The 23,602-nt window shown below is 49.2% G+C and overlaps 1 protein-coding gene across 2 annotated transcripts in view; it reads right to left on the bottom strand.

Annotated features, from left to right (window-relative positions):
- cpne5a (copine Va) overlaps nt 1-21,994 on the bottom strand; it is a 69,963-nt gene extending 47,969 nt beyond the window's left edge. For both annotated transcript variants that reach the window (XM_076026409.1, XM_076026410.1), the window contains exons 1-4: nt 21,544-21,994; nt 6,243-6,283; nt 5,395-5,441; nt 291-394 (exon numbers count right to left, since the gene is read on the bottom strand). In XM_076026409.1, coding sequence (XP_075882524.1) covers nt 291-394; nt 5,395-5,441; nt 6,243-6,283; nt 21,544-21,665 — 314 coding nt within the window. In that variant the 5' untranslated portion in view covers nt 21,666-21,994. The remainder of the gene's footprint in view (nt 1-290; nt 395-5,394; nt 5,442-6,242; nt 6,284-21,543) is intronic.
- Nucleotides 21,995-23,602: the final 1,608 nt, after the last annotated feature.

Below are 23,602 nucleotides of genomic sequence, written 5' to 3'. Positions count from 1 at the left end.
TCGTAAGTTTTACGGGAGCGGGCTCCAGATATTAGCTTTTCTCGTGGCTCGGCGGCAGAGAGATTAAGGATAAAAGTTGATCTGAAATATTTATGGCCCCCTATACCAATCTCACTTTAACAAACGACTGTTGAGACACTGAGCAGATGAATAATTCCGCAGCCAAGGGGCCGGCGAGGGAGGGGGGAGGAGGGAAGGTGGGTGAAGGGCGGGTGGAGGGGGGCGGTTGGAAAGGCGGCGCCTCCCTCGCCGCGCGTCCTCGCAGGATCACATCAAAGGGAATAACTCACACGTCGAAGCGCAGGTTCTGCTTCTCCTCGAAGAAGTAGTCCAGGATGTACTTCCTGACGAAGTCCGGGTTCAGCGTGTTGTCGATCACCTCCGTTCGCCCGAACTAGATCGGGGGAGTTGAGGAGGCGGGTGGGTAAGAGAGAGAAAAAAACAGAGAGAGAGGGAGAGAGAGACGCACAGATGTGTTGTGAGAGCGAGTTGCTTTGAAACGGCACATCACTTAGTCACACGGAGAGAGAGGGAAAAAAAAAAGATTAAAACTGCTACGTTTCATCAGCCCCTGCATCGTCCCCTGGCAACAGATGAACTCGTGGCTTCGGATGAGCTCAGAGTTTGATTAGCAGGTTTCAGCGGGAGCCGCGCTGCTCTTTGGTTGGCGCTGGAGAATGCGAGGGAAGCGGTCAAAGGTCCCGAGTGATTCTCGTTCCGGCACCTTTTTTTGTTGCTTCCTTCCCGCGCGATGAGTTACCTGAGTTACAGAGCTGTAAACATCTCCAAGAAATAGCTTGGTTAACCCTCTGTTTACTGCCTCCAGTTAAAATGCCCGGTGTTGGCTTAGCTTCCTGCTCAAACAGGCGCTCGTTTTGGACCTTCAACATGTTTTGGAGGGGGATTTGAAAACGAAAAAGGCAGCTCAAGGTTTGGTTCAATGCCATTGTGACATCACGAAGGGCATACATTGACAAACGTATGTCTTAAGAGTCAAACTTCGCCTTTCATCTCTTTCGTTATTGTTCAGAAACCTTCAAGAAGTTCCTCTTTTCCTCGGCCGCCGTGTGAAGTCAAAACTGGAATCATATTTTCAGTCTTAGTCGCTGAGCAGCCGACACGAATGACAGAGAGACGGCACAGTGGCATCGTGTTGTTGCATAAGCAGCTGCCAGGCCGCCAAACACAGACATGGAGGAAAGAAAGGAAAAAAACAAGAAACATTTGTCAGTGTTACGGAGACGAGACCATCTGACAATGGGTTGATGTGCCGATAAACAAATCAACAGACAGTGGAAAAGTGCCGCCGCCGCATCCCTCGCAAACACACACACACACACACACACACACACACACACACACACACACACACACACACACACACACACATTAATTATATCCAAAATGAATTATTCAACGTCAGAGAGCTGATGTTGAGCCCCATAAATAAAAGATCCCCAGTAGGAAAAAAAAAAAAAAAGAATAAAAAATTGGCAACGTGAATTAATAACAGCAGTGTTTTGGGTTTAATGAGGAGATGAAACAGCAGGATTACAGTCTTGCACCTTAGTGATGACATCCAGTGGGGATTAGGTTGGAAGCAGGACTCGGAGCGGTTGTCCGTTCACACCCAAATCCCGGCACTTTCCCTTTTCGGGTGTGCTACTTTTTCTGCAACAAACTGCACAAAAAGATCCCAACCCTGCGAACATCCATCCACAGCTCCGACCCTGCAGGTTGGAGGGGTGTCGATGTTCACCACCCAGCTGCTTCCACGTCAACACAGGCAACTTCCTGTTGTCGACCGGTTTCATCAGACTCTGTGTTGATCCACCGTCACTCTGCTTTCACACCCACTTCAGGTTCAAACCCAGTCCTGCACTCGAGGCATCTGACTCATGAATACGTTAGCAGGACGAATGGGAGGTGAGTTTTTATATTCCCGAATGGGTTTCTGCCATATGTCCATGAGGAGATACACCTGATGGGAATCTGAAGCCGTGATCTTGCAGCAATGACTGTGAATTGCCGCCTAAGAAATGCTGGAATTTCCAGCAGCCATTTCGCAGCAGCCGTCTCTCCTAGCTCGCAAAATTTCATGGAACGCAGCGGTTTCAATGTACAAGCCGAGGCTCTCCAAGTGGATCTCAGTCATCTGTTAATGCTGCAGATTATGAAAATATTTCAAATGTGGCTATTTTCTGCAAAGGAGCACATTTGTCGAATAACGGAAGTCGTGCAACAAAATCTGGGAGAATTTGGAAGCTACGTATTTCTTCTCTGGATATTTTCTCTCACAGGAAGTGCCACCTTTTTTCATTTGTGATCATTTTCAAATGAGTGGGTCCTCTCAAATGCCTGCTAGTTTTTGCCAAGTGAAAAGTTTCTGAGTTTATCATCAGACTTAGGAGGTTCTTCGCTGAGCGCAGGTTGGTGGGTTTTGGGCAGGTTTTATGGTTTCGGGGTGACTAGTTTCCGAATTCACGTCTCTCTTAGCGGCGAAATCTGCACTGAAGGACAGTTTGTTTCTCTGTGTCCGCTTCCAACATCCACCAACTCCTCTCTGCAGGAGGGAAGAGTGCACCACTAACAGGTGACGTGCACACACACACACACACCAGGGCAGAGCAATTTAAACACACACATGCGGGCTGACATGACAGCTTTGACAGAGCGCTTCTCCTGAGGTGCAGTGTGCCATCAAAGTTTAAAAGTGTCTCGCTGCCTATAAAAGTTTGAACTGCCAGGAGGGGAAAGAAAGAAAAAAAAACCTTCTTCTCATGCTCGCGTTCCTTTCATTCACCCCGACGCACGCCAAAGGAGGTGAGAGCACTGCAGGAGCGGGAACGGGGGCACGTTCAATGATGGGGGTGGGAGGGGGTGTGTGGTTGGGGGTGAGGGGGGGGCATCAATAGCATATTCAATTTGGTCTGAGGCAACACTTAACAAAGGAGGAGTCAGCATGAGAGCAGAGCAGCAGCCACTCCAAAGTCACCCAAGACCCTCAGACTGACGGAGCTGCAGTTGATTAGCTATTGACCCAGCAAGTGAAGAGAAGAGCCGCGGGATAGCGGGGCTTCTTCTCTCTCCAGAACAGGCCGGAGACGGATGAAGACGCGAGCGCCGTCCGACAAAAAAATTCCCTCCACGGCGAAAAGAAAGATGAGCTCCGAGCGGTCGCGGCCGGGCTTCGCGTCCATTTATTTCTCAGCTCATTGTTGTCGGCCAGCGAGTCGAGTAACCAGGATGGAGGGAGAGCCGTCATGCACCGGGAGTAATTTCCAAGGGTGGGGGGAAGTATTGAAGATTGAGGCTCCAATGTTACGTGGCTGACAAAAGGAGGGGAAAGTGATGGAGACCTCCCACTAAAAAAAAAAAAAAAAAAATCTATCCACCAGTGTATTTTCTTTTTTTTTTTTTTGGTTCACATCCTTCCTCCGGCTAACGAAGCGACAGGAGGAGAGGAGTGGGTTCGTCCCACATGTGGACGGTGAGGGGGGGTAATTGGATTACAGACGTTCAGCGGCGCGGTGAAAGGTGCTCCGACCGACTGTTTCAGCTCCAGTGAGAACAAGAAAAACAAAAAAAAACACACAAGCAGCCGGCACGACAGAGGTGGGAGAAGAGGAGCTTAGCTTTATCAACACAGCACAGCTGGAGCTTAGCGAGGCCTCGCCGCCACCGCCGTACATCTGAGGTGACAAGTGTAGGAGGCTCCTCCCACCTCAAATCTGCATTCCGTTTTTTTTGTTCCCTGACATTTGTTGTCTGTCAGCGACTCCTGCATCCTGCAGCTCGTTTCGGACTTTAGCAGGGCGATTTCGACACCGCCGTCGCCCCCTGTTGGCTGCTTCTCGTCCGACTCTCCAGCTCAATCAATCAAACGATTAATCGTCCGACTGGAACGATTAATCGTCCGACCCGTAAGTCATCGGCTCCACCCATTCGCAGTGGCGCTCACCACTGGCGTGTGGTAAAACAGAGATAGGGCAAAGGCAAAAACCAACGTGCGCACGTACACACCAACAGACATTGATTGGTTTTGAGCGCATGCAAACACGTCGGGCTGAATCGGGAGGAAGGGAGAAGGTGTGACGCTAAATCAACACTTGGGAGTTCACACTGAACCTCCAAGGAATTTTCGTTTTGTGCTAAAACACAGTTCTCACACACTCTTCCCTTTGTGATGTCACAGAGAGCCAAAATGTCTCTCACATCAGTGATCACACCTTCAGGCCGACTTGTTTTTCTTCTATTCCAAACATGTCTAAGGCATCATCATCGGCAGGAATCTAAAAACTGCATTTTTTTTTTGTCTTTTTTTAGCAGGAGGCTGTAAACAGAGGGCTAAATGGGCTCTTTCCTGGAGCCGTGTACAACTTTTTCCATAACTGATTGTCAAAATCAGTGTCAAAATGGGGCCTTCAAGAATTTGAGACCCCTCCAGTTTGGGACACGACCACAACCAGGAGATACTGGGAGACCATATCAGGAAACAGGAGGCTGTAAACAGAGGGTTAACCCTCTGATTGATTTTTTGGGGGGTTTTTGAGGAACTTTTGCTGCTCGTCTGGGAAATAAAAGAATGCCGTACTGAACTCTGGCGTTTCTACCCAGAACACTTTGGCCTGGACTGGGATCCCCCAGGAGTCTGCCTCCTCCGTCTCACCCTGTGCTCCGACTCCCTCCCGCTCCGACCGTCCGTCCCTCCGGTCTAATTAAGGTGCCTCTGCCGTCAACAGGCAAATAGCCGTCACGGCGATCAGCCTCATCAGTCACGGTCAACGCGGCACTGAGAGCCGCGCTGATATTTGCTGTGGGTAAATCGATCGCAAATGATTGACACCCCATAGTTTGTTTTTTTTCTACCTGGAGAGACAGATACAAAGCGGACGGGCCGAGGTTACCAAGTGTGAGTGTCCGCAATCTCTCACTAGTGATGTACAATACTGGAAGTATTGGGGTCAATCGAATACCAAATAAATATGTGGCGTGTATCGCCGATGCCGATATAAGGTGGATACTTTTTGATGAAGGTGAAAGGTCAAATTGCTGTGGAATGCAATGTCCATTAACGTGGATTATTAATTACTAACCCTAACCCAGGAGAGAATTTGGGCATTTTAACTAAATTTGTCCAGACCATTCAATGCCTTTCGCACTTTTAGAGCAGAAGTTGGTTGGTCCATTCAGTTTTTTCTGCTTGAAATTATTGTGATTGGATGGGGTAAAACAAAAGAAAAAACATGTATTTATTCCAACTTATTGGGGAACCCTGTGGTAGATTAAACATGCAAAGTCTATCGAAATATCGATCTCTTTCCAGTGATAACAATCAATACCAATACCAGCCTTATCGATATTTGGATTGATACGGCCACCGCCGTCTCTTACCTCTCGCCACTGTTTGGACTCCACGCCCTGTGTGTAGAGCACGACCACTGGGGGCAGCAAAAGGAGGGAAGCAGAAACAGAGAAACAGAGAAGAAGACGAACACAGTGTCATCAAACCGTCTCAATTAGGCGTCCCACTCTGTCAAAAAGCCTGTTTGTTTGCTGCCTCTGTTCCGCTGTGACATTCATCAGTCATTATCCCTCCATGTCTTGACAACATAATGAAGTGGCGCGCTCGGCGCCGCCACCGCCCTGCATTCAAATTCCAGGTGCGATGTAAACAAGCTCGGGGGCACAATCCATGTGCAGCAGGGGCGCTTGGATTGTTTTTGGGTTTTTTTCACTTTTTTTTAGTTTTTTTTAGCAGTGCAATCAAAGCACAATGTCCGCAACAACGAGACTCCGTTAAATAAAGGAGACACACATACAGCTGCCAGCACAGCCATCTAGAATCATTTCCCTGCGAAATACAAAAATAGGACAGGTGGGATATTTTCCCCGAAGCGTATTTACACTGAGGGCATGAACCTCTCCTCCATTATGTGGAACCTTTCCTCCATTCTCTACCAGCCATTCTTTATGCGTCTGCGGGAAAAGCAACCTATTTGTATTCAACGGCCGCCTTTCATACTCTGCATGCATTAAGGTGCTTTCTGCGGCTCTCGGCGGGCAGAGGTGGCCGCCTCACTGCGGTTACAGACGGAGGACCTGGAAACAGCAGGGGGAGCTACATCAGAGCGATGATCCGCAAAAACTTAGAAAGAATCTTTTTTTTTTTTTTTAATCTGAAATAAAAGCCTGGCTGCGTAGCATGTTGTGTAGTGTAGCAGTGTTGATGGACAACTCACATGGGTCCGACTTGGAGAAAGTGTCCCGGTCCAGCAGGTTCCTGCAGAAGAGGACACAAATCATCATTATTACTACTATTATCGTTATTAGTATTAGTATTATTATTCTCATTAGGATTCAGCGGGAGTTTGTGTGCATGGGTTGCAAACAATCGGTCCTAATTAGTTCTGAGTGAGGACGTCTCGCCGCTTTGCCGCCTGCACGCAAGCGTTGACAGGGAAGGCTGAACTGTTTGAAAAAGCAATTAAAGGCAAAGTGATGTAAAGAGCTGCCGGTGTTGGGGGGGGGGGGGGGGGGGGTAGGCATTCACAAGGTTAAATGTTTAAAAAAAAAAAAATAACAACGACAACAACAGCAGCATATGGCTGCTGCTGTAAACCTCGACATCTGTTTTTTTTATGGGTCTGTTTAACCATTGTGTTGTGATTGTTAAACCGCTTGGTGTGTCTTTGTGTGTGTGTGTGTGAGAGAGACAGAGAGAGACAGAGAGAGAGAGAGAGAGAGATGAGTCACGGCCCTCGACTTAACGGGATTTCGGTGTCCAGCGGCTACCTGAGCTGTTAAAAACACCTCTGTAGCTATGGCGACGTCGCCCTTCGCAGGAAAACACAAACAAAAAACCCTCAAAACCAGCTGGGTTTGGGGGGGGTATATCTTATCTTACATGCAATATGTGACATTGTGATGCGACAAAAGGCCGAACTACTGAAGAGGCATCTTCAGCACTTGCATGGTCGATGTCCTCCACCGCGGACAAAGAGCTTTTCATCCTCACGCGTGCACGAGAAGACAGACGCTGCCGCAGAAAAGCTCCGGAACGCCTGGCGGAGCCTCTTCAGGTCGAGACAGAGTAATAATCTTGCAAGATGATAAAAGGGTGAGTAACAGGATGAATGCACGCCGGTATAGCGGAGCATCAAGCGTGTCGTCCTTGACTCTGTTTTTTTTTTTTTTTTTTTCATTCTTGTTTTTAGGCGAGCCGGGCGCAGCGACAAACACTTACAGGCTCGGCGAAAGGACACGCGTAGGACGCCCAGGAAAAACATTTGCTTCTTCTCGAGAAACAATTTGTCGCAAGATTGTGAAGTGGATATTTTCTCAGTTGAACCAATGCTGCGCAAACCTTGTCAACCGTTACAAAAACATTGTAAAAATGAAGGATTTCTTTTATTACTGTGCCAGTTGGAGGAGTGCGCAGACTGAGCACGTCGATGCATTTGAGCCATATGTCACGCTTTGTGTCAAAGAATGAAAGGAAAAGAGGAATGAAGCCCCACAGGCTTATTGAAAAATGTTTCGCCTCTGCACTAGATTTTAGTCTGATGTCATTTCAGTCAGTCAGTCAGTCAGTCAGTCAGTCAATCAGTTAATTAGTTGGTTTAATTTGGACACTAAAGTTTTCTCCACTTTAAATTGAGCTTAATTCCACTGGTTGCAGAGTTGTATATGAACAGTCTAAACATACATACATATAGAACTCTATATGGCTAAAAAAAAAAAAAATACAAAACTAAGAAAGCATGACCCAGAGAGAGAGAGAGCCACAAGGCTCCCGGGGGGATTCAGTTGAACCGAGCCATCCTCATGCTTCCGCGGGTTTGAGATTTAAAATTCCAAAGCCCTCGTTGAATGTACGATAAGAGTCGCCCATTCAAAGGCGTGCGTCACGTCTCTGCGGTCCACTCGATCCCCCTGCGGAGACGCATTCATTCCGACCTCTGGCCGTCGACGTCCCCCAGTTATTCCTCACTTTTGACAACCCGTTAATGAAACGGGTTACGTCTGGTTTCTGTTTACCCAAACAATATTTTCCCACCACATAGAAAATCAAATATTTACGAAAAGTCTGCCAGGGGAGTCTTCTCCCTTTAGCTCTAGCGCATGATTCTTTTTCCTGTCGGTTTTAAATCAACGCATTACCTGATGAATGATATGAATCATATCAATTGTCAGGAAGAATCTTAGCAATCTTCTGTCTGTTCTTCTTCAGAGGGCAGCTAGCGGCAGTCACTTCCTGGAAAGCCGACTGGTTATCGAATCAAGACTGACTGAAAAATGTTTTCTGTCGGATTTCTGTCTCCAGATGGATGTTCAACGGTCTCACAGTAGAAACCTGAGCGACCCGGCCACCGCGCACGTCCACAGGAGCGCGATGTGTCCGTCAAAAGGCTGGGGGGGGGACAAATCGCGCCATTTTCACACTGAACGCAAAGGAATTTATATTGAATTTCAAGTGTTGGCGTGAATTCCACTCGCCGTGTTTGATCCGCGTTTCCATAGCAACAGTCCAATTACCCCGAGGGCCGCCGGGTGCAGTTGGCAGAGGTGCGGCTCATCACGTCGTGACTCTGTGGAAGGTAGCGAAGGCCACCGAGCCGCCGTCCTTGGAGGTCTGAGGGTTAGGTTACCTGGCTGCAGGAGCACGAGGCTGAGACTGCTTCCGTGACTCCCCTGCATTCACGGGGCTGAAATGACGACCCAGGGCCTCCCTCTGCGCATGAAATTTCCAGTTATCCCCCACGGCATTAGTTCCTCTCGCAGGGTTTTGCCCAGTCGGAGCTCCATGGGGCGATTACAGGCGTTTTCCACGGATTTTTCTGCAAAGTTCTCATTAGCATGTCAGCGTAATGCAGGCGCCCGTAAATGCACCTTGTTCCCCCCTAGTTTCCGCCGCTGTCAATATCAAACCCGCCGCTCGGAAACAATCCCCATCCCTTCAGCCCACAGACGGGATTTCAATGAATATAGATGAGATTCCAGGACAGAATCCAAAGCAAGCAGAGCTCATTCATGTACACGTAGTGCCGCGTCCTCCCCTCCCGTCGCCCGCCCCCGCCCCGACAAAGTCTTCTGTCGTGGGGGAAAAGCCGAGAGGGGCAATAATAGATGCAGCCCGGCTGGGTATTAGCCTCGAGCCGACCCGTTCTGCAGTCGACGTGTCGTCGGCGTAATTACGGTCGGAGATAACAAAGCCATGCATGACTAAGTGGCTCTTTGTATCCACCTGTTAGCCGCTTGCGTCCATTACTCTGCCACAATTAGGCCGTCCGCCGCACTATCCCGTCGCTGTGTGCAGGAGGACGTGCCTCTCACGGAGGAGCGGGGACGTCACGGTTCACATCCCCTGCGGCGCTGCCGCGGGAAACAAGGTTTTTGGGCCCTGAATCTGTCAGGGGGTCTGGACGTTTCGGAAGGAAAAAAAAAAAAAAAACAGTAAGCTTGAGATCAGTCGTGTATATTGGCCATATATTTTTCTGCGACTTCAGCTACGACCTACAAAGCCTGGAACTTTTTGCGGTTGCTTTGTTTTGCATCATTATTTAGCTGTTTTGAAAGGGGAGATGCTAATTGACTGCAGCGTTGCTGCACGGGCGGTTATTGTTGCAGCAGATTGGAATGTTGCAAAAACTCATCGGTCCCATTCCAGGTCGTTTTCCTGTGAAACTGGTGGAGGTTTACGTTTCTTCTTCGTTTTTTTAGTCACTCTCAATTCTCTGAATATTACTGCATTAAAAATTAAAAAAGAGCAAAAATGCAATAACAGATGTTCAGAAAGGAGCGGGAAGAAGTGGAAACTTCTCTAATCCCACCCATTCTCCTGCACTAATTTATTATATATTTGCTTCCTCCAGGTTGCTACTACCAGTACTGCCAATAACACCATTAATAATATTATTACCATTAATGATACTACCAACAATAATACCAATACTAATAACTTTGATTGCACTTGCAGTTTTTTTCCCTCTCTCTTCCTCCATGGCGAATTGACGTGTCCGTCCTGTTCCCTCCTGATGTTCCTCCTCTCCCTTTGCTGAACAGAATGTCTATTTACCTCTGCGACTATAGCTCCTGCAATTTCAATGATATTAAAATTCATTCCACGCTTCCAGTCACTCTGCTCTACCTACTTGGTCTCCATGGAGGGGAACAAAAAAAGAACTTTCACGATGCAATAATACCGCATCCGCCATGTTTGCAACGGCCATCGTTTGTGCGCTCATCCTTCGTACACGCCCACCAAATGATCGAGCTCTTAAATCTGAGCTCTTTTTGCTTTGATGGAGGAGGTCACAGGTTTCCTCGACTCAGCTCTCCAAGGCTGCGACGAAATGAAGCACCGACGTGAAAAAGGCGGCAGGCTTGTTTTCAGTTGTGATGCAGTCCAGGGCGCAGAGACCACAGCGCCCACGGGATCACAATCACAATCTCATAAGATAAGAAGTCTGATTTTGCTGCAGTAACACACACATCTGAGAAGTCAGCCGGCTCGCTCGCCCGCCTGCTCTCTCGCTCTCTCGCTCTCTTTTAATCCCAAAGGGGGGGGGGGAGATCATTATCCGAAACAGCTAACGTGCAGAAGGAAGTTCGCTGATGAAGATGAGAAGTTCACTGAAAGTGGGACAAAAGTAATTAGATCCAGCCGCTTCTTCTCTTCTCTTCTCTCCGCACTTCACATTCCTGTCATGACGCGGCCGCGAAACTTCTCTTAGTGTCGCCGCCTTCGTTGAGAAAAAGTGAGCCACGCATTTTCTGGCCTCTGCGCAAAAAACATTTAGTAATTCGTCAGGCGTGCAGCAAGACGGCGTTAGGACAAAGGAGTCTAATTTCACTTGGCGCTAATAGCTCTGTAATTATTGCTGACAAAGAGCTGTTTGTTTATTCATCTGGATTAATTAGACAGCTTTACTGACTAATTTCTAAAACAGAACTGTGGTGGGGTCTGGGTGCAGTGTTAACCACCAATATCGGCACATTAAAAACAAACTTGCAGCCTTTCTGGTGGTCCAGATGTGCGATGAGGCTATTTTAGCCGCGTTAGAATATCGATAAGAGCTCCGCAAGGGCGAAGAGAGACGGCGGAGTTTCTGACCTCTAAAACAGGGCTGGCGGCTGAACTTTAAATTAAAAAGAATGAATATCAGGAGCAGCCGGCAGCTCTCTGTCAGACCCCTGGAGGTATTTGAGCGGCTGGCTCGGCACCAGTGCGGCCCATCATTAATGCAGCCTCTTTAATTCTCCCCCAACGCTCCTTGCGGTTGTCAAAAAAAAATCATAATTGGCACCTTGGAGAAATAGTTTATAATTCAGTATAAAAGTGGTTTTTAAATTGTCTGGAGTTGGGCACCGCCACTGCTGCCATCTGATTGGCACGGCAAAAGGACAAACGCAAAGTCTGAAAAGTGAAGTCTGTGACTGGGTTAGCGGGAGGGAAATCTAATCTGTATTACATTAGAGGCGGCAGCGGGAGAGTGAAGGATGGTGTCACTCCACCTCCTCTGCTGCCCCTCGACCCCCCTCCACTCCCACTCCACTCTTCTCTCCCTCTCTTTCCTTTCTTAGACCTGAGGAAAGACGTTTTCTCTCCGCTTGCACACCGTGAGGTCAGTAGGTCCACTTTTATTGTAATGTACCCTGAAGCTGCTTCACTGAACCATGCTGCAGAGGTATATACTGCTGCTGCGGCTGCTGCTGCTGCTGCTGCTGCTGCTGTCTCCACCGCACTCACATCCTGTGTCAGGGCTCTTTTACAATACGGAGGGGACTAATTATAAAGTTTGAAATGAAGGTTGCTTCCGTCTTGAAAGGTGTGTCATGCAAGAGAAGGTGCCCTCGTAGCGGTCGACCTTTTTGGTCACTTGTAAAATCTGAATTAAGAGAGATCCTCAGAAGGGAACCGCGGCATTATGGGGCGCTCCCTGGTGGCGAGCCCACTCATGGTCTGACCCAACCACAGCGACTGTGATCGATTCGGATTTCATCTCGGATTTTCTCATCGGTCTCGTCGACGGTCGGCAGAGATCGTAGTCAAGCGGTCTTCAGATTTCCGTGGATTTCAAAAGCGAACTGTTTCCTTAACATATAAAGAAGACTGGAGGTACAAAGAGAATCTGTAAGATCTCTCTCTCTCTCTCTCTCTCGATCAGGCACAATAGCTCTTTCTAAAGAGATTAGCAAGAATACTGCAGTCTCATTAGAACTCGTTGCCCTTTCACCAAACAACAAAATGGCCCTAAAGCAGGGGTGGGCAAACTTTTTGACTGGTGGGCCACAGTGGGTTCTAAAATGTGACAGAGGGGCCAGAGCAGGAGCAGATGGATGGAGTGTTTTGGTGAGCCACCTCATTGGAGGAAAAAATATATCATGGCATATGTAGAAAACGTGTACTTTAATGTCAATTGAAAATGAAAAGATCAGTATCTTTGAAGCCCCCCAGTGTTGGAATACACCTTTGTTATGACTTACTTATTATTATTGGAATTTCCTCAAGCTTGGCGGGCCAGATTATAAAGCTTAACGGGCCGCATATGTCCCCCTGGCCGTAGTTTGCCCATGCCTACTCAAGGATTTTCTGGTTGGAAAAAATACATTTTCACTTTACTTCATCCAGTCTTGGCTGGAATTCTGTCCAATTGCATATAGCGAGGCAGCAGAGACCGCTAACGTCACTGAGAAAAAAAAATTGTAAAAGCAAATTTTTTTTTTTTGCCACCTCTTTAAAATGTTTCCTCCAGGATCTCAGAAGTATTTTGGAAACTTTCCGTCGTCCTGCCGTCGTGGTCCTCACAAGCAACTCTTAATTTCCTCTTGCTGTAATTACGTAAAACAAACCTCTCCCTGCTCGGCACAACCCAATCCCAGTGGTGTTGGCCATTCGCTCCCCCCACCTGATTAGCGGCGCAGCCATCTGCTGACCTTCGCCACGGATGGCAGCAGGTGTCTCTATCGCCTCCGTCTGTTTAATTATTCAATTTCTCTTCAACCTGGGTTGCCCGTGGGTCCCCCCAGCATATACCTGCAGCGGAGCACTCCCAGGGCGGCCGGATCACAGGCCTGAAATGCTTTTTTTTATACTGGCATAATAAATGAGAGTGGAGCGCACGCGGCGGATCCCCGTTTCCAGGGGGTGGGCTTTTTCGGCGCGTGACAAACGTCCGCGCGGGGAGCGATATCAATGGTAATAGCGTGCCGGCGCCGCGGCAGCTCGGTGGGTCGGTGCAACGGAAGAGCCGTGTCCCCCTCCCGAGACTGACAGGGAGATACGCACACCGATACCACTGCTGTGCACGCATGTTCCAGTGCAGGCGGAGCACTTTGCACATCGTCCGCTGTGAATTCACGCCAATGCAACCCCCCGAACCCACTTCCATCCATTCCATTTGGGGGCAGAAAAATAAATAAAAACCCAAGCCGCAAACATCTTTTGCAGACCTGCGCCGCCGGTGCTCTCAGCTGGCACACATGGGACGGCATTTCCAAACCGATACACATCTGGGCTTTGAAATGACAATAAGCCGTCATTAAAACACAGAGGAGGAGGATGAAACTCAGCCGAGGGAGCGGGGTCGCTCTCAGCTGCCATCCCGGTAATAAAGCCGACCTGAAAAATAAGGAAATAAAAAAACAAAAAAAAATAAGCCTCCCAGAGGATTAGTTTAATTGATGTTGGTGAGGGAGGGGGATGCTTGTGGTGTAACCCGCAGCAGCAGCAGCAGCAGCAGCAGCAGCAGCAGCAGCGGCAGAGAGAGATGAAGGAGGAGGCTTCTAATTGATGGCTGAGCCACTGCAGGTGAAGGCAGCAAGAGGCTCAAATTGTACAGATCACAAAGCAGCGCCGCAGAAACTCACCGGCTGGAGCGTCGAAATAATGACATAACTGCAGAAAGAAGAACACAGTTTCGCAATTTCCCCAAAGGGGAAAAAAAACCCACAGCGGATTTTTTTTTTTTTTTCTTTTTTCATCAAACCTCCTTTACGAGATGAGCGCTGCCGGAGTTTCTGCTCCGCTGCTCGGTCGCTCTTTCTCTCAGGCTCTTCTTTCTTTTTGGGACAGAAGAGCCAGCTTAAATAAGTAAGCAAATAAATAAATAAATAAAAAAAACACTCTGCAGTGGCCCTGTTCTTTCACTCGCTTGCACATTAGTCTTACTGAAATTACGCTGCGGGAGGAGGAGATGCATTCAGTGTTGGAACCGCCACAGCAAGACCGACTATCCCCCCCCCCCAGCACCTTCCCTCCACCCAACAACAATAACCAACGTGCAGGGATCCTCCTCATCTCCTCATCTCCTCCGTTTGGTTCAATGCATCCGAGCTGCTGCACCAAACTCCCTCTGAAACGTCTCGGGGTAAAGAAAAAGAGTTTAGGCCTTGTGACCCAACCCCCCACCACCACCACACCCTCTCCACCCACAGAGAATGCGGACGCAACGTCACAGCCACAAGTTTTTATCGCGACTAAAGTCGAGGCGGACAGATCAAAAGGGGCCGTGAATGACAGCTGCACTCATTATCACGGCGCCGCAGCGGCGGAGGAGCGCTCAGCGAGCCGGCCGGCTGTCTAGGGAGGAGTTGGCTGTCTAACAGGAAGTATGCAAAGGGAAAAGAGAGAGACAGAGAGAGACACAGAGAGAGAGAGAGAGAGAGGAAGGACGAGGTCGTTTTTGAGCAGCAACTTGCTGAAAATCAGCGCCTTGTTTCAGAAGTGGTGGAGGAGGTCAGAGGAGGAGCAAGGGGGGGTTGTGGACCCCTCCCACAACCTGCCAGCCAATGGGAACACAGGTGTTGAGTGACAGCCTCTCTGTGACTATATTTTTTTTTGTCCTTTGGATAAAGTAGGGGAAAAAAATTACCTGCCAGATGCGCCGGTGGTTAATAGGTCACGGCTCCGGAAACAAATTGCCTTGTAGATTTATTGCAGCTCAAACACAAACAATGGGGCCCATTTCATTTTGAATAATTCAATGCATCTTGTTTGAGTGTCAAAATGTTGTTCAAAGCAAAATAAAGCCAAGCAAAGCAAAAGCGGTCAGCAAAAGTAGGCCACCCACCCCCCACCCCCCTCTCCCCCCTCTCCCCAACACCCCATCCTCTCAGTTCATTCTGAAAACCCGCTAGGTGAAGAACAGCTGATGTTCACTACTGCCAACGTCCCACCGGCACCACGTGACGCATGTGACTGATAATCAATTCATAATAAACATCCTAAGAAACCATACAAAAAACTACAAACAACATTAGCTGGCGCATACAACAGGAGTCGCCTGAGGTGTTTCACCAAAGCTGCTGAACTCCAGAAGCATCGGGAGCGTTAGCCAGCGATCGCAGGTTAGACCTCGAAAATCTCCAAATCCCGAATTATAGCAGGATTATTAAAAGGATTAAACACTTTCCTTGTTTCTGGCATAAACAGTTGAAAAAAAAGGAGCATTTTAATGCCTTAAATCCTTTTGCTCAACAGGCAAAACGATACAAAAGCAGATTTTTCTTATACCTACAAAGACATCAGATGCCAACGAGAGCCAAAGTCGCAGTTGAAGTGAATTGGCTGGCAGCGTTTCCACACGGCTGCATGACCGCAGCGCAAGTTTTCCCGCCGCTTTGTCTCACAACATTTCACACATGCCCGTCAAATAATTCACATCCCTACAGCAACAATCAAAGGTTTCACACACGAACAAACACGCACACACGTTCTCACCCGTGCACTGACCACATCTGCCCTCTGGCATCCAGCAGACCAGGCGGCAGAAATAAACCCAGCGCCGCTCCGGCCTTCAGCCGTCACTGTGAGCGCGACCTCCGGCAGGCGCCACATAATCTTCGCCGAGCAACATGTCACATTCTGTACCAATCTGCCACCAGCGCCGGCGCTCGGCAGCCGAGCTGTGATGTGAGGTCAAATATCCCCCGACACCCAAACACCCCACTGCAGAAATCTCGAGTTATTTTTTTTTTTTCGTCCGAAAATAGTGACTCAATATGTCGAAGCCCAGAGCGACTTGTTCGGTTTCTAAGAGCTGCTGAACCACCGACCGCGAATCCCGCTTCCGTGGATTCAGTGGCTTCCCGGCTGTGGGAGACCCCTAATGATAACATATTAATAACAGTGACACGACTACAAGGCAAGTGACCGGGGATCAGAACTCATCTTCGCTCCATCAGGAGTTCATGCATAATTATCCGCCTCGTCGACCCTGGAGACTCAACCTCCCCGCCGCTGCAATCTGCACATACCGAAAAATTGGAAGGAGGGTTAAAAAAAGAAAATGGACTGCTGGCACCCTCAAGCCTCTCACAGCCTCCAACCTCCCAAAACAGATGTGACGCGTCACTCTCGGGCCTGCAGGGTCACTCTTCACCCAGAATATGAGATTAAGGGGAAAAAAAGAAGAAGAAGAGGAAGAAGAACAGCGCAGCAAAATTGAAACTTCTCTCGTGCTTTAAAAGATCTCTTATCCATAATTGATGCTCTTACGCAATGGTGAACTATTTCGGCTCCAACTTTGCCTTTCTGCTGAGGCGATAGAGAGACAGAGAGAAAGACAGAGAGAGAGAGATGTTTGGCCTGGAACAGGATAGAGAGATAGAGGGAGGAAAGAGAGACGGGTAACTGTGAGGGGTTGAGCGAGATCAACCGCTAAGCTAGCGCTATTAGCACCAAAACAACGGCGGAATTACCCAGCGGAACAATGCAGCGGGATAAACAATAGGTTGCGGCGCGGCGGGGGCCCGAAATTGCTCAGCGCCACCGGGGGGGCCTTCTGTTTGAGCGCCGACGCCATGTACACTAATCACGCCGTTGATTTGACGGAGCGGCTCCGCCTCAAACACAACCCACCAGCACCCACCAACCCCTGCCTCACCCGGGCGCCTGGCGGTGATTGCCTCTGGAAGGACTCTCCACACCGCTGACCCCCGGAGGAGGCGGCAATCAGTGACCTCTCCCCCTCCCCCACCCCCTCCCCCCGCTACCATTTATCATAGGTCACGTGACCTCCTTTGGTACCTTTCACCTGGTAAATGACCCTCCGGGGAGCGGCGGCAGGCGGTGGCCCGGCCGGGTTTGGACCCCCGTGACTTTGGAGCGCATCGATCGGACACGGCGCTGCTCGCGAAGACCCCGCGCAAGCTAATCTGCGGTTCTAAGCGAGGCTCTAAAAGCAGGGGAGGGCAAACTTTTTGACTGGTGGGGCCACAGTGGGTTCTAGAATGTGACAGAGGGGCTGGTGACTCACCTCATAGGAGAAAAAATATATCATGGGATATGAGGGATATATATATATATATATATATATGGGATACAAAATGTGCTTTAATGTCAATGGAAAATGACCAAAAGCAAAGTTACAATAAAATATTTGTCTTTGAAGCCCTACAGCGTTAAGCTCTTTATTGAAATGACTCTTAAAACACTGAAAGAATGGATGAAACAGAGCTATTTTATGACTTACTTACTTTTAATATCATATCTTCAAGTTCAGCGGACCGGATTAAAAAGCTTAACGGGCCGCACACGGCCCCCAGGCCGTAGTTTGCCCACGCCAGCTTCAAAGTCACAGCGGAGAACTGGAGCAGACGGACAAGACGGTCGACTTGCCGGAGCTGGACAGAGCTCCCCGTCCAAAGCTTTTCCCGCAGCTTTGAAGGATTCCTGCCGGGTGACTCGGAATCTCGCAAAGCACCAATATATTTCCCCCAAATAACGGTCTTCCAGTCGCGTGGGGGTGAAATGGGAATTTGTGATGTCGCTGATCTACGACTCCTGTCCTGCGCACACAACAGCGGAGACACGTAATCTTGCCCTTATTTATTGAGTCGTTGTCATCTTTTCCCTTTTTTTTTTTTTTTTTTTTGCCCCGGCCGGATTGGGAGGGAAGACGCGTCAAACACTAATTTCTCTCGAGCGGGAAACTCGGGGCCTCCCTGCTCCGCTCTGATAAGGGTTGTAAACTCTGCCGGGGCTGTCAGGCTTATCGCTGTTGTTCCATCATTCCGGTCGCGTCCTGTTGAGCGCCACCATTGGAGCAAAATGGAAAGAAGGAGTGTGGGGGAATGCTTATCAGTTCAATTTTCCATGCGGAGCAAGAAAGACAGTTAAGATGGAAATTGGATTCATTTTTTTCTGAAAATTCAATTTTTTTTTTTATCCGTTAGATAAATTCTTAACATTAAAGCTGATGTTGTTTCTATCTGGGGCAGGAGTCCACCCGCCCCTCCCCCTATTCCCCATGTGATGTCCCATTGGCTGATGGTGCCAGCTTGCCACGCCCACAGTCTCCCACCGTAAAGCCAAATGGGGAAAATGGGGTAAAAGTTCGATTCTGACTGAAAATTTAGGTAAATTAGCATGTTTTCCGTTTCTTTCACGACATGCCCCCTCTACTATTACACCAACACTCTGCCATGGGTGTGTCATCGTATGTAAGCTACTGTACATGAAGTGGCCAGGGCTATCACCATTAATCCAACAGCCATGCGCTTCACTTGCACATCAAAATAAAGTCCCGCTGTCCCGATAAAGTTCAACAAACTGCAAAGTCCATGTTGTTTCTGGGAACATTTGAAAATCTGTCTTAGTAAAAGGCCACCAACCGATGAGATGTTAGTAGCTCGGAGCTAAGGGCCCGCCTCCCTCTGGCAGACCTCATTTTTAAGCTTTCATTAAGCTCTGAGGAACATAGAAAAACAAGTGTAAAAATACCACTTATGGTTTATCTCAAAGGGCAGGAAGAGACAGAGGCAGAGAAAACCAAATTTAATTTGCAAGTTTTTTAAACGTTCTCTCTCTCTCTCTCTCCCTCTCTCTCTCTCTCTCTCTCTCTCTCACTCTCTCTGTCTCTAATTGAACTGATAAGTGACCAAACAGAAAGGAGGAAAAACTGGATTACTGCCTTGGTTTCTCCAGAAGATCCACGTGTCTTTGGGGGCTCGGGTGATTTCTGTCAGCGTGCACATTTTCTCCAACATTCATTACATAAAAGTGCTCTTCGCAGTGGAATCGCAGAGCCGAGGCCCCAGTGTCCCTGAAGTCATTGTACATGGCAACTTCGGAGACAGAGCCTCCGAGTCTGCAGAGCAGAGATATAAAAGAGGGCAGCCGGGCAGAATCCGCATCCACTCCTTTGGTCATAATTAAAGCATGATGTGGCAAACTCCGCGGACGACTCATGAAAAATTCACCCCCGCTGCTTAAAATATTGAGTAATGAAGGGACGCGGCTGCCACGCCAGCCAACCAGCCAGCGGGAGGGAGGGAGGGAGGCTGGTGGTCCCGCCACCCCACCAAACCGCAGCCACGGTGAGCATTCTGGGAGAACACATCGCCTCCATTTGAGTTTGGAGGAATCCTCTTGCCGCTGATTGGCAGCGAAGCCCCCCCCTCCCCATCCCCCCGCCCCCTCTGACTCCCTCCTCCACCCCCGACTCCCCCACCCCCGGTGGCAGAGAGGGAGATGTTGGCTGAGCGAGAGGCGGAAGCTGGAGATTCCATGCGACGATTCGACGAGGACCCGTCTCCTCCGCCCCTGTGTGCCGCAGCACCAGGCAGAGGTCGGAGGTGGAGGTGGTGGTGGGGTGGGGGGTGTACACCAGCAGAGCCGCCAGTCACAATTTCAATCCCATGCGCTGTGCAACCTCGCAGCTTTCCGGCTTTACTAAATCAATTACACAGACTTGCGGAGGCTTGATCCTCTCTCTGCCCCCTCGCAACTCTTATTGTTTCCAGTGTCGCATCTCACCGGCCGGGAGGACACACTGGCTCCCTATGGCCAGAAGATGGATGGATGGATGGATGGATGGGTGGGTTGTTTTTCTCTCCCTCTCCCCCCCCCCTCTCTCTTTCCTCCCTTCTGTACGTGACAGCGCGTTGACTTATAGCTCAAAGATCAGCTTCAAAAGGTCAGACATTGTGGCAAATTGCCACAAGTGAAGAAATGAGAAAAAAGAGGCGAGGCCCCTGAAGACTCGTCATCTCTAAACACACACACACACACACACACACACACACACACACACACACACACACACACACACACACACACGCACGCACAGGGTTTCAAGGACCAAGATGTAAAAAAAAAAAACACACACATACACACACAGCAGGGATGACTGTTCTCTCTCTCTCTATAATACCGTGTCCTGGAGCATGTCTTTGTTTGGAAAGACATTAACGACAGACAGGGGAGTTGCACATCCACAGAGCCCGAAGGCATCAACACAGATCGCAGCTCATGGACAGGAGGGGAGGAGGTGAGGATGTGGGGGGGGGCAGAAAAAGAGGGAGGTGGGACAATGCAAGTCCAGCTGCTGCTGCACAACAACACACACTGGATCCAGCACGCTAGATGAAAGCACACAACAAGTTAAGTATGCCAGCCTCATTAGCGCGCACAGCAGCTCTATACATGGCACATGAATCGTTTTCATTGCACTCAACTGCTAAGCCGTGCAAGGATACAGCAGCCTGCAGCATTCAGATCAGCTGAGTAAATGCAGATAGATCGGAAAAGTAAAAAAAAAAAAAAAAAAATGTGGGGCAGCATACATATGTATGGTTTTGGGCCTTTTTCTGTTTTTTTGTTTCTTAATGAACCAACAATGGATCTCTGTGCATTTACCACTGATCATGAGATCTCCTGGGATCTGATTCTCCCACGAGAGCTCGTCACTTAGAAAGAACCTAGATGCAGAGGTATTTAAAAGAAGAAGAAGAAGAAGAAGAAGAAGAAGAAGAAGAAGAAGAAGAAGAAGAAGTGGGAGAGCCCTGCACTGGATTAGCACTAACAAGTAAAATCTCATGGTGGCAATTTGCAGGAGGGGATGTCAGCTGGTCGTGAGCTGTGCACCCATGCGGAGGAATTTCCACACGCTGCTGCTGCATCCAGTGAGAGCACCTGCAACCGGCGGAGCCCCACCCTGCACCGTGGCACCTTCCCATCCTGCTGGGATTCCTGTGTGTGTGTGTATGTGTGTTTTTCCCCTGCCAGTGCGGGTGGGAAGGGCTGGCAGTTTATTCCCAGATTGATACGGGGAGTGACGGAATGGCGACGGTTTCGCACAGCCGCGGGGAGGTGGGAGAAAAAAAAAATCCTCCGGCGCGCCAACAAACTCTCCAAAGGTCGATGTATCGTTTGCACGCGCGCAAAACGCGCCGCACGGGACCACTCGGAACACCTCCCCAAGAGCGAGCCTTTAGCAAATAACGTGGTAAAAGTTTTTTGGGAGGGGGGCTGAATTTGTTCCACTTAAAGCGAATAGATGAGATCATTTCTGTAACAACTAGAGAAAATGCATCACTGAGTTATTTTCCACTAGATTTTATCTTGATGTCAAGTATTGTTTAATATGTGCTTCTGAATGACGAAATGAAATACAGAGACGCTAATTTTATGTTTTCAGCCGCAAAAGCTGTCGTGGTGTTTTGCCACATTTCTTTCCCGCAATCAGAGCGCGCGAGCTCGACCCCCTAAAAAGAATCCTCCCTGGATAAACCCCCCCAAAAAAAAATGCAGCCCACCTGCAGGACACGGTGATCTCCACCTTGGTGGCCGGGATGCTCCCGCTGATGGGGTCGAAGTCACGCACGGTCGCCGTGGCCTCCTCCACCTTGTCCACCTTGTCCATGACGTCCCCCTCCATGCGTGCCGGAGAGCCGGGCCAGCTCCCCGCGCTGCGCGAGTCCCTCTGGAGGCGGTGGCTCGGCGCGGGAGAGCCGGAGCGCAGCAGCCGAGCGAGCTGCAGCCGATATGGTCCGCACACAGCAGCGCCTAAGTGCGGCCAGTCGGACGGGAAACAGCATGGAAAGTTCACCGGAAGGCTGCGGCGGCGGGGCGGGCGGGTCTTGGTCCGAGCCGGGAGAGGGAGCGGGAGCCCCGGGTGCGCGCTGTCCGCAGCCACCAGCGTACTGCGCTGTTCCGCCGCGCAAAGACTGAGCTGCTCTGTGGCGGAGCTGCGTTTGAAAAAGTAAGAGCTGCGAACTCCACCCCTCCTGTCTGCATTCTCACACACGCGAGCTGGAAAGTCATTGCGGATCCGCGCTATTGATCCGCAGCCCAGGCTGGATCGTTATTGTCCTTTTTTTTCTCTCCACCAGTTTGCTTGTTTGTTTGTTTGTTTGGCTCCAAATTGGCAAGAAAATAAATAAGCACTGATGGGCGTTAATATACAGCCGGATCCCACCTTCCTCACAACACATTCGCCCGCCGCCTTGACAGCTGTGGAAGCTCCAATTTAAAGTGAAATGTCATGTTTTGTTTTGTTTTTTTCCCCACCCGGTCGCTTTAATATGATCGACGACGGAATTATGTGTCAAAAAAGACAAAGCTCTCGCGCAGCTCGGCACCATACACGAGAGATGAACGGTGCCTTTTCACAAAGCAGCTCCCCGCGTCTAATTGAAAGGCTGCGTGCTGTGCTTTCAGCACTGGACAGCTCCCCTCTCAAACTTGTGCGCAGCCTCGTTTGTTGGTCGCCCGGATAAACCCAGTGTGCATCCACGCTGCATCCCAGCGGGGGAGCCTCGTCGGGCGTGTGTGTGTGTGTGTGTGTGTGTGTGTGTGTGTGTGTGTGTGTGTGTGTGTGTGTGTGTGTGTGTGCGCGCGCGCGCGCTATGCAGCCATGTGGGCAATCTCCAAAAGAAGAAGAAGAAGAAGAAGAAGAAGAAGAAGAAGAAGAAGAAGAAGAAGAAGCGGGTCACTGATTTTCCTCCCGTCTCGTAAATAACTTTTTAAGGAAGCTCTTAATCACGTGGAAAATACTGACAGGTCCACAGTGGGCAGAGTGGAGTAGGTGTCTGCTCCCGCTGAAAAAAGCAGCTAACAAGCTGCCTTGTTATATGACATGTATGGAAAGCGCTGCTGCACACTGACATTCCCGCACAGTCTTCATGTGCCATGTTTCACCGCACTCTCTCTCACGCATACACACACACACACACACACACACACACAGAGCAGCAAGCAAGCAAGCATGAGCTCCGAGCTACATGCAGTGCTGACTGCCGAGCACCCTGGGAGATGATTGATAGACTTTTATTATCTTTGTCACTAAAGGCGGAAATGTCCATTGTGGGTTTTATATATGCGCGCAAACAGGAGGCATGGGGAAAATTTCACCACAACTCATCAGCTATTGGTATCAAGTGCTTGGCCTACATCCAGCCAACGACAAAATCTGAAAAAGTACACGTTGTAGCTCTGCCCTATACAGGACGAAGAAAAAACATCACCTCATCTCCAGAACAAGCTGTGTCCGGAATCAAAGCTGGGGGAAAAAAGTGTGAAAAAAGCCTTGCAGCACTGCAGGACTGTGAAACTTTAATACGTGACGTACGTTTTGAGCAGTGCGCTCCTCTTCAGACAATAAGGTGCTGTGAGCAACCATCCTAAATGGGACTAGTCACATGGTACAATCGAGATCACATGACAGATCAGCTGCAACAACCGTATGACATCATTTTCAGATACTGGTCAAACTCATGCATAATAAGGGGGGAAAAATTAAATTCTTAAAGTCTGTAGACAAGTCTCAGTCAGAGAGGCATGTATAAACATCCAAAAACATCTCTATATAGAGTA

The sequence above is a fragment of the Nelusetta ayraudi genome, unplaced genomic scaffold (genome assembly GCF_046127955.1).
Source record: "Nelusetta ayraudi isolate G7.1 ecotype Tasmania unplaced genomic scaffold, CSIRO-AGI_Nayr_v1 ptg000019l, whole genome shotgun sequence".
NCBI classification, from domain to species: Eukaryota; Metazoa; Chordata; class Actinopteri; order Tetraodontiformes; family Monacanthidae; genus Nelusetta; species Nelusetta ayraudi.
The sequence above is the reverse complement of the archived record's forward strand: the minus strand, read 5'-3'. Positions and strand labels throughout refer to the sequence as shown.